The sequence below is a fragment of the Apus apus genome, chromosome 2 (genome assembly GCF_020740795.1).
Source record: "Apus apus isolate bApuApu2 chromosome 2, bApuApu2.pri.cur, whole genome shotgun sequence".
Lineage (NCBI taxonomy): Eukaryota > Metazoa > Chordata > Aves > Apodiformes > Apodidae > Apus > Apus apus.
This window is the reverse complement of record NC_067283.1, coordinates 147,862,698-147,876,832: the sequence shown is the minus strand read 5'-3', so window position 1 is coordinate 147,876,832 and position 14,135 is coordinate 147,862,698. Positions and strand designations below refer to the sequence as shown.

Here is a 14,135-nt window from a genome sequence, read left to right as displayed (position 1 = left end):
TGTACTTTTGATGCCAGTCTGACTTCTTCTAGCTCACCACAGTGAAGCACTCAGTGTGACTAATGGCAAAACAACACCCACAGGTTTCACAAAGGAAAATGTTTGTCCTTGTCTAACTCTCTGAGATAAAGTTTTAATCCAGCTGGTCTGTAATGCTGTAACCTTTCATGGCTTCTGTCTGGTACATTTCCATTTGCTCCCGTGTCCTTTCCCTATGTTCTCTCCAGGATAGCTCCTAATTGAGAGTTAAAACTTTGAGATAAAACAAACTTAAAGAGAATATTGAGTAATATTGGATAGTTATCAATAAATTTCATATTTAACCTTGAGTGACTGATGTCTTTCACTGAGCCTAAGCTGTGGTCTGCTCAGCTCTGGAGAAGAAAGGGTCCTGGATCTTATTGCCCCACCCCCAACCATCCTAAAGTTTTCCTTGCAGGTTCATCCATACCTTCACATGCTCTCCATTTCCTGCTGTCTCCCAAGGTCATACCAGCATTGGTTCTCAGTATGGCTAAGGATGCCTGAAGTTCTGTGGACACTGAAGTCAGACTGCAGTCTACCACCTTTATGCTACCCAAGGTTTCTGCAAAGTCAGGGCAGGCTCCAGGTGCTGTGATCTGCCATGTTTAAAGCCCAGTAAACAGCAGGAATTGCTGAGAAAATAGGTGCTTGGGTTTTTTAGCCTGGAGAAGAGAAGGCTGAGGAGAGACCTTATTAATGCCTATTCATATCTAAAGAGTGGGTGCAGCCAGAATCTTTTCAGCAGTTTCCAGTGACAGGATGAGGGGCAATGGGCCCAAGCTGGAACATAGGAAGTTCCATTTAAATATGAGGAAAAACTACTTTACTATGAGGGTGACAGAGCACTGGAACAGGCTGCCTACGGAGGTTGTGGAGTCCCCTTCTCTGGAAATATTCAAGACCTGGCTGGACGCAGTCCTGTGTGATGTGCAGGATGTAGGGGATCCTGCTTTAGCACAGGAGTTGGACTGGATGATCTCTAGAGGTCCCTTCCAACTCTGACAATTCTCCGTGTGTGTGTTCTTTGCTGATTTTTAATGTTTTGCTAGGAAAGGGCTCCAAACATGTCATTGCAAAGTTTTGTGTTTTCTTGATTTTCAGAGGATCATCATAGTCAAAAACATAAGGAGAGAATGAGGGAAAAAAATAAGACTGAATTGCTTTCACTGGGGTTTTCAGGTCACTTTTGCAAAAATAAAGTAGAAGCAGAGCAGCCATAATGGTTCTTTTGGAGAAAGGAGATATTTTCCATATTATTTCTGGTCTAGCAAACCTACAGACTGATCTGGGATCTGTAAGTCAACTCCTGGCACCTCACACATCAATCAGCTGCAGAGTCAGTGGGTGAACTCTGTCTCTAATGTTGCTGGTGGAAAATGAGAGCCACTTACAGGTGCAGCTGTGGGAAAGATACAGCCTTGCCATTGGCCTTTACTTAAAATTTCTGATAATAGAGCGTAAAGAGCTTTTACTACCAACACTGTTTTGGCTTTGCTCCATTTATTTATTTATTTATTTATTTTGGCCAGTAGGTTAAAAAAAGAACAGCTGTGGAGAGTGGTTTGTTTGCCAGCAGATATAACTAATTAACACAACCAGATGATCTGCAGAGCTTCCCATCAGAGTAGAAGGAGGCTTTGAAAGACAAGGGTTGTTTGGAAAAGGACACTCAACACTATGATATCCTTCATCTATTTTTCATTGCCAGTATTTTAGTACTACTCCAGTTAAACCAATTTAGTTTTTAATAGGTGTTAATCTCACTCTCACCCAGACTGGAGTGGCTTTCATAAGGCTGTCTTTACTTCTTGATAAAGAGTCCAAGAGTAATTTAAGATCCTTATGTTTTGTTATTGCTTTCTTTTTCCATTACAATACCAAAGGGGCAAAAATTACTTGCAAAATCTTGCTTCTTTTTTAGACCTGTGGTCACAGCTTGAAAATTCAGAGGAAAACACACATGACCTGGCCTAACAGAGCTAGGAAGAAAAGTGAAAAGCTTCTCCTGTGCAGACTGTTGCTATAACTCTGCATAATGCACCAAAGCAGGGTCACCTGTGCACAAACCATGATGATGGCCGGTGCCACTGCAGGTGACTGCTGGGATACAGATACATTTGATCAGATGAAGACAGCAATGAAGTGTGTCAGAAAAGATGAACTGCTGTCAGCTCTACTAACATAATTATTGCTTGCTCAGTTTTGACATCCTACTTTGGATAAAAGCCATTATCTAGAGCAATAAAAACAGCTGTGCAGAACAGCACCCCAAACTCATTTAGCAGGAATGCAGACTGCCTAATTCTGTTTTCCTTAAAATGTAGTTAAACTCTCTCCAATGGTGCAAAGCAGCTTTGACGACTTTTTTTTTCCTGCCATTACTCCTAATCACTTGTATAATCTCTTAAGAGAGGTACTGGGAGTTCTTCTGCCTTGGCTATCTTGCTTTGGCTTCAACAGAACTACTGAGATAATTCTAGGAAAATTTCCAAATGTGTCTTTGACTTTAGAGGTCCCAGTTTTATGGTGTCCAGGCTCACATTTATGCTCAGTGATGCTCTCAGACATTTCCAGACTGGTTGTCAACTGAACTAGTTTTTTCACTCAGAATGTATCTGTGATGTCTGATGCCTATTCCCCAAACACTGGTACATCTGACTTGGGAGGCAGTTATCTACAATATCCATGTAAGCAATGCAAGGTTAAAAGTTAGGAATTAGCAAAGGCTACTTAAAAAAAACACCCAGGACTTTTTTTTAATTCTTAATATCTAGGATGTTTTGAGTGTGCCTGTCTATTTCAGATTATTTTCATATAAAGCTTTGTTTAGATGCTGCAGCTTTTATTAGGAGAAACTTAACTCTGTAGTGGCTTTAAATGGAATGTGGTTTCTACTAAACATAGTTACTCTGGTGTTTGTTTTGAACAGTAAGTGTGCAGCTTGCAAGGGAGATCAACTTCCACTTAAAAAAAACAACCTTGACAAAATTTTAGTGTCGGACTGAGGTTCATGAGTCTGAAATATGGAAGTGCAAAATGAGGAACTCCATGGTTGCTTTACATTTACATACAGGCTGAGGGAGTTGGGGTTGTTCAGCCTGAAGAAGAGAAGACTGCAGGGGGACCTTCCAGCCTATAAGAAGGCTGGGGAAGACCTGTTCATTAGGACATGTAATGACAGGGCAAGGGGTAATGGTTTCAAGCTAGAGAAGGGTAGATTTAGGTTGGACATTAGAAAAAAGTTCTTTAATATGAGGGTGGTGGTTCACTGGAACAGTGAGATTGTGGGGGCCTAATTCCTGGAGACATTCAAGGTCAGGTTTGACTAGGCTCTGAGCAATCTGTTCTAGTTTGAGATGTCCCTTATTGCAGGGGTGTTGTACTAGATGACCTTTAGAGGTGCCTTCCAACCCAAGACATTCTATGATTCTATGTCCTGAGCACTGAGCAGGGCAATACCATCACTTCAGCAGTTTCCTAACACACCCTGATTGCCATTGGCTGCTTCTAGTGTGTTTCTCTATTGCACAGGGATTTATGCTGTGCCTTGGTTTTTGCTGATTTTTGTGGGTTGTTACAGCATCTAGTCCTGGTTATACAGCACAGGTAATTTAAATTAATTTTGTAGTACATATGCTGCGGTTTCAAGGTGATGTACGTTTGGAGAAAACAGAGATTCCTCTCTGAGTCTTCTCATTCACCTAAAAACAGCAAATGAGGTAAAGCTTTTGGACAAAGAAATTATGACATCTGCAAGGTTTGGCTTTAGATTTCTCCTTGTAATTACCCTGCAATGCAGCTGTCTCAGACTAGAGGGAGAAGGTACCTAACCAGCACACAGACAAGAATGAACAGGGGAGATTATTTGCATCAGAGGATAAGGTGGTTCCTTCTAAATAAGAACATATCAAGTATTTGTGATAGTATCCTGTCTGGAAAATGATGACAAAAGAGTGCTGTGCTGCTCAGGAGACTGATCACCAGATTTCATTGTGCAGTTCAGGATGGGTTCCAAGATGAGGGTCAGAGAGAGAGTCCAGCAGAGTACCCTGTAGTCATGGAAAACAGTTACTAAAAATTGAAGATCATTTTCCCATCTCTGTCCTTTGGCTTGTATGCGTGGGCTATGACCCTACTACTGACGTTGTCCCAGACGTGTCTAGTCACTTTAATATCTATAAAAAGAAAAGCACTAAAAAAAGGTTGTTCAAAGTCCCAGAATAGACTTTTATAGATTTATTTTTTTTTTAATTAAGATCAGATTTTTTAGATTAAGATTTTAGATCAATGTTTTAGATTAAGATTATGCCTGAATCCTAAAATTCAGAAAAACTCAAGGGCAGTTAGAGTAGATGTGCTGAAAGTTATTTGCCATTTGGGGCTGCTTGATGGCACTAGCACTGTTATGTATATGCTTGACTGCCTCTGTGCATCACTCAAGTTGTGTCAGTCCTTACCTGTCTGATGTGATATGATATATGATATGATTTTCCTGAAAGATCTCTTGGACCACACCGTGTTGCAAAAGTCTTGTCAGTCGAGAGCTGACTTACCAACTTACATGGTTGGAGCTACCTGTGAACAATTTAATCGAACACTAAATTTTCTAAATTTCTAATTAATTCAATGAGAGGAAGAGCAAGAAGGAAATATCTGTTTTTCTAACAACAAATTAAACTCTTGCTCTGAATATTAAAGATACATATTTCTGAATTCTGTCTCAAGCTAGAACAATTGATTTTATGCAAACATGTGGTTGTCCAGAGGGAAAATGGTCTGTGTTTTATAAATCACAAGCAGTGCAGGAGCAATAAACATGTTGGGATTTTGTGCCTTAAGATGGAGAAAACTGTGTCTGAGACCAGTTACCCTCATTAAGGGTAATCTAATAATTCCTTGGGGTACAGTGAGTTTTTATAGGACCAGCCTGCCTTACAGGCTGCAAATTTCGTGCACAATGAAGGCCAGAATGTATCCCAAAGTACATACTGAAGTCCTGTAATGCCTGCTCTGGAAGCAGCAAGGTCAGACTTCTAAAATATCTCAGCTTTCCTAGAGGCATAAATAAGAGCTGAGTTTTTGAAGAATCTGAACGATGTTCCCATGGGAGCTGTGCACAGCTGAACCACAGAAATCAGTTCTAGAGACAAAATCAGGAAATGACACTGATATGAATGTCATTTTTCACATTTAGCAAATCAGAGGTGGGTGGGGTAAATTACAGCTCTTAACCATCATAGGCGATGCTTGACTACGTTTACTAGAATAAACAAAAGACCTTTCTCCACCCCTGATGTAGATATGTATGGTGTATTCCTGTCTTTCAGTAACTATGTATATGTCAATCAGATAAAAGAGTTAGCACTCACTCCAGCAATCAGCAGGAGTTAAACAGCTCTTGTATTGGAAAAGATAAGAGACAGATAAGCTTTCTGGAAAATCATGGCAGTAGTTTGGGCATCTCTGTGGGACAGGCTTGTTTCCAATAAATGTTGATCAAGAAGCATCCACAATTAAAAAAACAAGCAAACAAACAAACAAACAAAACCACACACACACACACAAAACAAGACCAAAAAAAAAGACAAAAAACCCCTCTATCATGGCCATTGGCATTTAGCAGTTAGACCCAGGAGAATTCAGAAGGAGTGAACCTGGGGAATAAAAAAACCTACTTACAAGGTGAGTTAACAATAAGGCAGCAATTATTTGAGTTTAATGAGTTGGCAGCAGTGCCAACTGTGAATGATCACGTGCTTCCTCTCCCTGTGGAGGCTGTGCTGTGAACTCAATCAGACGACTGCTCTAGATAGGAATACCATTGCCAATGCCAAATGTTTGGGTTTTAAGTTGGCCAAGTTCACTGATACAGTTCACAGCATGGTCCCACAAATAGTTGATCTGGCACAACAAAGGAGAAGCTGTTCTGAGGGATCAAGGTGGGCAAGAGGCAGTACAGAGATACAGGTACTAACTAATTTCACTGCCAGGAGCTTTGATTCATAAAATCATGGTCTCAGCTGGAGACAGAGGTTTGCTGCAGTCCAAAAGAGAGAGAGTGGTAGAATCTGTGCTGCCAGATGTTCCTATTCTATGCAAAGCAGAGCATTTTGGCCTCAAATCCCAGACTTCTCATTCAACACTCAGTTCACTCCTGATGATCAGTTCTTATAAGAGCATAATTTGTTTTCCCTTGAAGTAACCTACACAAGGGGGTGATGGAGAAGGGAGAGAGGACAATGGGGTTTCTGAGACATTTTAATTACAAAAAACAACCTTGCAGTGAGCTGCTATTTTTAGTTAAACAACTAATGATGAATCAAAATGCTTTTCCAAACCTAATTAACCAATAATAATTACCATAGCAACCAGTTCTTTATGTAGCACATGCTGAAAGCCCTCTTAAAGAAGCACAGTAACTTTAGTTGCTCAGTTTTCCCAAAACTGACAACAACTTCTCTAATCCATTGTTGAAGCCAATCCAAAATTAGAAAGCAAAATAGGAAAAGTCTTAAATAGTTTCCCACAGGCTCATTTCAGGAATTAAAGACATTCCTGCTCTTCAAGACTGATCTGCCTTGAGAATGTCCAATTGGAGATTACATTGGAAAACATTTCTTTACTTTGCAGATATGTTTTGGTGAGGTCAGCCCCAGCACTTCTACTGCTCAGCAGAACAAAATTACCTGCTGAAGATGCTGATAACAGGTTTGCTTCTGCAGAGCAGATAGGGCTTCTTTCTGCCCTTCAAGTAGTAACATTCAAGTTCAGTAACCTCCTGGATGTCAGAACGGTTTTGAAACCTTTACATCTTTCTCTCCTCCACCTCCACTGTGCTTTCCATGTGACTCTACTCTGCCCTTGGTTCAACTATTCATGTTGAAGATTTTCTGTGGCAATTACTATCTTTCAGGGCTAGCTGTCAATCAACATATTTCCAATCTATTTGGTTTGTTGAATGTTCCTAAATGTCCATTTTTCCTCAGGTTTGGCCCTTTGGAAGTCCTCAATCACTATATACTCCATAAATATCTGTTACTGGCAGGTCTTAAAAAGTACTGAATTAGGAGATTCTGCAGCTGACCTTATGGCTTTATGAAGTTGTCCCAAATGGACAATTGCCCCTTTTCAGAGAAGAAACTTGTGGCAAGTTTAAAACACACTTCAGTTATGATTTTTAAAGGGGGTTTTTTTGTTCATTTGCTTTTGTTTTGTTTTGATTTGTTTTTATTTCTGGCATTTGAAAACCCTTTTTATCTCAGTCCCAGTTGTTCAGAAACTCACAGGAATCTCTGTAAACTCCAATTCAAGGCAAACTCAGTTTGACACTTAATGCAGCAATGCCCACAAATGACTGTTGTGCTTGGCTGGTCTCAGCTCTCACTAAGTCACCTGTACTCTTCTGAATTTCCTGTTTTCTGAACTGCATTTGATTCTGTCTTGATAAACTGCCTGTGGTTCACCCATCACTTTGCAACAGACTTGCGAGCTACTTCACTGCCTTTTCAATTAATTCTCTTTTTCCTGTTCTCATACTTTACTGCACATATTTTAATTTCTACTTCTTCCCAATTAGCTGTTCCTAGTGCCTTCTACTTGTTTCTTTGCCTGAGATCTGGTGATTCCCAAATCCACTCAAAATGTTATCTCAGTTTCCACTGCTTTGGAAAAGTCTTTTTTAAACAATGAATGACAGACAATGATGAAATAATTTGTATCAATGTGTAATGCCAAATTTAAACTCATCTTTCTCATCTGACCTGCATCCTCTCCTTTAATTCCCTTTGTTTTGGGCTAATTTTCATATTGATTTTGCAAAGGGCTCCAATGTGCCTGTATCAAGGACACTTTATCAATGTAAATATCTTTGACAAGTTATTTCTCTGTGAACTAAGCTTTTAATCACCTCCTATGAGAAACATGGAAAGTAGAGTTTTGGAGTAAAAATTTTAATGCCTACTTCTAACTACACGTGTTATCTTGTCAAGTAACTTTCTTTAGCTCTCTCCATCCTATTATGTGTTTATGTGCAAGTGCAGCAGGGATAGTGCAAATTCTATTTCACAGATATTCCCAAGTAACATAGTAATTGGTACCTTTTCGTTTGCATTTTTAAATATTTGAGAAGCAGACCTCTCCAATCCAAAGCCTTACTTAACATCAAAATGTATCACTCAGAACTTTTTGAAATCACTTGCTGTTTCTGTTAGAGTTGTTTATTTGAGTGCTATGCAAGATACAAATAGACTAAATGTCTATAAATGTTGTGAAAACATTTTCTATTTTCATGTTATACCACAGTTTTCTAATTGTGTGAGCACAGATCATCTTCAGGTCAGTCGAAAAGACTTGAAACTGTGTACATCTTATGGAATCTGAGTCTGCCCTGGCTTTCTGGCTCTTACAGGCAGTAGAAAATCCTGCAAGACTTCTGGAATTGGCCAGAGTTACCTATAGGATAAAGACACAGTGATAAGAGACTCAAGTTGTATATGTCTGTTTTTAATCTTTTTTAAACAAGAGCCACAGATAGATATCCCTGCAAGGCGTAGTGCTTTACTCTTAAGATTGGTTTCAGTCAGACTACTATATGAAAGAAAAGAAGATTCCACATCTGAGTAAGCTGGGTTTTTAGCTGTAACATGTTTTCCATAATTCCCTTTGTCCAAATCAGATTATGTGCTCATGAAATCTAATTGAAGGCCAAATTCTACTGCATTTGCTCTAAGGAGACCTGCTGAAGTGAGTGGCACTACTCTCAAGCATTAGCAGAGACAGGTGACTTGAACTGGGCTCACAAGGAACTTGCAATTGAATTTGCAAGCAAAGGAGAGCACCCTGGCACTGCTTTCACTGTTGAAATGCACATTTCACATATGAAAGGCTTCTCTTTTTTTCCACCCTATACTGTGGATCCCTAATATGTGAGTGTTGACTACCTTTAAACCAGTCAAAAAGGTATGAAACTTTTTGAAAGGTTGACTCCCCCAGCCACCCACAGCTGATATCACTTGTCCTGCTGAATAACCTAATTCTGAACTAGGCTTATCTCATGTGAGCTCATCATATGCCTTTTGGTAGCCTGCACCAGAAAGGAGTTATGTCATGGACTGAATTACTGCATTCTCTGTTTTATCTTGGAGCAAAGGCAGAGTGTCTGGGAGAAGCTGGCTGGTCTAGGGCAAGCTGCCTCCAGTAAAACAGGGTAAGACAGGTGACAGGATAGCACAGAAGTGGAACCGTGACAAATGCAGGGAGACTAAATAGTCTTGAATTGCTCCCTTTCAAAAGAGAAAAGGCTGAGAGGGGCAATGCTGTAAGTCAGTAAACTCAAGAATGACGAGAGGAAGATGAACTGGAAATGACTGAAAATTGTCACTCATACTATAAGCATGATGTAGCACCCAAAGAAATTACTAAAGCAAACAAAAGGAAACGTTTTTATCACAAAGTGCTGAATTAAATTGTAGGAATCTTTGTCATTGGATGCTATAGGGGCCAAAGGTACAATTAACTACAGAAAAGTATCAGAAAAATGTAAGCAGATAGATAGAATGTGCCATCTCCAGCTCAGAGGCACTGTAAGCCAGGGAGATGCAAAGGTCATGCAAATCATGCCTTATTTCTCACAAATTTGGCATAAACATCTATTAATGGCAAAGGTGAAAAAAAAAAATAATCATCTGGATCCAGGATATGCATTCTTATTTCTTCATGGCATATATATTGTAAATTATTTCCCTGTACTGTCGTAGAACAATACTCCAGATTCAGACATGCAGGAATATATAAAGCTGAAGTTTCTGCCAGATGCATTTGGTTTGATATCAAATGTCACCTTCAAAACCACATGAATGTGAGGAGCAAGACCTGCAGATCTGAGGCACAGTATCACAATGAGATTAAGGAGTTTTGCTGAGTGTTTCCTCTCTTCTCTTAGGACAAGCCACACTCTGATTTTAGGGGGACTAATTATCGGGTAATACTACAAAAATGTCGCCTCTAGCTCACGATGTTCTGCAACCACAGGTTGCTGGAACGTTCAAAACTGTTTTGACAAAACATCACTGAATGTTTGCTTTATTTTTTGCTCATGTATACTGTTTTATCCTTGTGCTCCTACCTGAACACTCTCTGGTGTCTGGATCCTGAGTGACGGATGTCTGATCTGTCCTGGTATGTCTGTTCTGATGTCATTATGATCCTATAGGTACCACTGACAGCATTCTGATCCATGCCCATCAGAGCCTGAGCAGCTCTGCTCTGCAGGTGTTGTGGCCACAGGGTAATGTAGCACCTGCCTGCTGCATGCCTGGTCTGCCACTGGGAGAGAGGTGTTATCCTGCCAGGGAGGTTGCACTCAGTGGGACCTCATCAGCACAGCAGCTGTGACTGGACCGTGGCAGGAAGATGAGAAGCTGCAATCTGCAGACTTTCAGCTGGTTCATTGATGGCTTCGCTAGTCGGAGTAGTTTTTACTTGTGTGCTGCATTTGAGGAATATTAATGACTTCTAGACTTATTTTTCATTCTGGACCCTCTTATAAGTAAAATGAATACATAAATAATAATAATTTAAAAAGGCAGAATTAAGAATCTGACCTGTCCAAAGAACAGCAATGAAGGGTCTGATGAGCAAGTATTACAGGGAGCATCTGAGGAAACTGGGGTTTTTTAGCCTGGAGAAAAGAAGGCTGAGGGGAGACCTTATAACATTCAACAACTACCTGAAAGGAGGTTGTAGTGAGGTGGGGGTTGGTCTCTTCTCAGAAGTAACAAGTGATAGGATGAGAGAATGGCCTCACTTTGTGCCAGTGGGGGTTTAGATTGGATATTAGGAAAAGTTTCTTCATCAAAAGGCATGTCACTCATTGGAACAGGCTGCAGGTCTCTGTTCTGTCTGTAGTGCATGCAACCATTATATGTTTGTTGCTTGGTTTCCCAAACAAGCCTCATTTTGGTGGTGTTAGTGTGCTCTGTCTTACAAATATACAGAGAACAAAGAGGTATCCATGACAGACAAATAAGGTACTGGAATTTACACTGTCCAAGAATCCACTCCCATTTGGCTCTTTTAGGTTCCTATCGCAAAGGAGGAAGCTGTGACGCGCCTTGTACAAGGAAAAATAATGCAGCTCTTACTTAGGCATCAATGAAGGAAAGGTCTGTGTACACAGGCAGAGGCTGTGCAAGCATTTGGTGATCCTTTCAGCTTTCCCTGTTGAATCCCTCAGGATTCAGATTGTGCAGGCTTGTGCTTTGGCATCAGCTGAAAATGAATTTATTTAATTTGGTCAATAATAACAGAATAACTATTATCACTGATATTAATTCTTAGCTAACTGGCACTTTGTTTTCCTTAATATGGCTTTGTTCTCAAACTAAGCCATGGAACAAATCACAAAGTTGCTTTTACAGAAGAAGCAATGCAAAAACAAATTGTTAATTATGTATGTAATAATTCCTGACTAGGGCCCTGTGAGTCAGTTCTTGGAAACATGATTTGTGGTTCAGCTAGAGTTTAATGCCCCTAAACACTGCCTATTTCTTCCTCAAAGCAAAGAGAATTTTACACATTTGAAGTCTCTAAATAAGATCCAAGAGATTCTTTTATGCAAACTTTCCTAACCATTTAGTTTTACAGCCTACAGGACTGCAGAGTACTCATTCTATCTATCTCTCTTTTTAAACAGATGTTTTTGCTTCTCCTGTCTGATCAAATCCTATTTGCTGTTTGTTGCAGATAGCAGCCCAGGCAGTGTTATTTATGTGTATGAACACTGCAGGAATCTTCATTAGCTACCTATCAGACAGAGCCCAGCGTCAAGCCTTCCTGGAGACCAGAAGATGCGTAGAAGCCAGACTGAGACTAGAGACAGAAAATCAGCGACAGGTATTGGAGAAACAATTCTAATTTTGTATTAACTGGGATTGACAATTGGACAAGACTGGGCTTTTGTAGCCTCGCTGACTCCAATGTGATGTCACCTGGTTTGTGCAGGTTCAGTGAGCTTCATGCTGTTCTTTTGCTGGTGTGTGTCCATCTGATATGACATCTTAAAGATTTTCTCTGGGCAGCAGGATGACTAGAGAATAGCTGTTCATTGTCCTTTCCCATACAAAAAGAAGAGGCCATCAAATGAAACAACAACTGGCAGGCATTTAAAAATGGAGGAATTTCATATTTCAGGGTGTTCTGGATCCTAAAACTTGTATCAGTCAAATGAAAACCAAGCACGTTCGTAGATGTGAACTCCATCTAGGCTAAAACATCACCACTGGCTCACAGGTGAATTGTGGAGCTGGGAGGCCACTGCAGGGAAGTATCACTATGTGCTTTCTCTGGCTTTAAACTCTTCCTTAAAAAAATCCTTTTGTCCACTGTGCACAATAGCACAGGTTGGCTTGGTGAACCTTTGGGCCAAGAAAGCATGATTGTTCTTAGGTGTATTATCTTTTCTAATCCAGAAAAAGAGGCATTGAATGAAAAGAAGTTTGTTGCTTATTATTTTGTACTAAGGGAGCAGAAATGAGGTGTAGCCAGATATACATATTTTACCCTCTCTGAAATATCAGAAGGTTCACCTACTGTTTCAAAACTTGCATTAAGATCAAAATACAACTTGTAAATACATATACATATATGTATGTGTTTAACTGCTATTTCATTATCAAATTAATTTAGCCATTCATTTTGTTCTGTTGTGTAGACAGGTGTATTGCTTCTCATTTTTATTTCATTGACTTATCAAAAAGCCATACTTTTCTACAGGTATCTAGGAAGATCTCACATTCCAGACTTTACTAATGACTCAGTATGAATGCATGACTTAATGAGCAATGCAAGTCACCCACGCCAGAACATCTCTCCAGCCATTACTGACCAAAGAGGTTTTGCAAGATGCTATGATCTAGAATGCTCTATTTCTTGTTTTAACTGTAGAGCCACTTTTTAATGGCTTTTGGGTTTTTTGAGAGTTTGGAGTATTTTGCATTTGTCTTCTTGTGTAATCTAATATTTTGTAAGAATTACTTTGATCATTATTTTGTAGAGTTTATTATAAAATTTTATAAAACACTAGAAAAAGATTCCCCTGTTCCAGATGATTCTGAGGATATTCCATTAGAATTTTTTTATTTTATTTTACATGAAAAATGAAATTTTTAAAAAGCTTTTTTTGTGCTTTTTATTTTTTTAGAAATAAAATTTTGCTTAAATTTTATTTCCTATTAGGAAAATGAAGAGAAGTTGTTTTCACTTGGGTGGGTTTCATTTTTTATTATTTTTGTGTATGTGAGGAGGGAAGTAGGGGCTGGATCTGACATATTTGTTTTAAATTAGTCAGTGTTGAACCGGGCATTTTGTCTTGGCCCAGTGTCTTGCAAGCTTTCAGGGCTATGTTGTCCCCTGAAGGCAGAACTTCCTGGAGAGTTACCTCACTGCCATTGAGATTCACATATAACCAAACAAAGTAGTGTGTCACAGGCATCATATGACTGGAAATGCATAAAGGAAAGATACATTCAGGCCAAGGAAAATGCCCACAAGAGTAAAACACAAGCATCAGAACACCAAATGAAAGCTGTCTTCTAAAGTCAATTTGATTATAAACTAACCCATAATTTAGGAATAAAACTTTTTGAAATATTTTGGATTAATTTTGTTGGAACTTTGAAACTGTGTTATAATGCACATCTATAAAGATATATGTGTGTGTATATATATATATATATATATATATAAAAAGAATATGTGTCATATACTATTCAGCTTTTCATTTGTATTCAGGACAGCAATAATGATAAAATATTCCAATACTGGAATATCTTGAGGAATGGAGTACCTGTTTCCTTCAGTCTCCTGTTCTTACCCTTGACTTCTGAAGTAGTGGCTTATTTAAGCAAATTCTAAACATAACTTTTTTAAGAAGACTGGCAATAGTGACTTATTTTCTTGAGTAGTTTGTTCATCTTTGCTTGATGAGTATCCACATGCAGTAATTCAGTGACTGGTAGCATTTTTATATCTTTATCATATATTTATTGATACAGGGAATCTGTAGTTTATGCGAATGTAAAAATCTTTTTAGCTGTTAATGTACATAGCATTTT

The 14,135-nt window shown here is 39.2% G+C and overlaps 1 protein-coding gene across 2 annotated transcripts in view; it reads left to right on the top strand.

Annotated features, from left to right (window-relative positions):
- The window catches only part of ADCY8 (adenylate cyclase 8), a 130,686-nt gene that overhangs the window by 19,102 nt on the left and 97,449 nt on the right, over positions 1-14,135 (top strand). For both annotated transcript variants that reach the window (XM_051611890.1, XM_051611891.1), the window contains exon 2: positions 11,767-11,916. In XM_051611890.1, the coding sequence (XP_051467850.1) occupies positions 11,767-11,916 (150 nt within the window). The remainder of the gene's footprint in view (positions 1-11,766; positions 11,917-14,135) is intronic.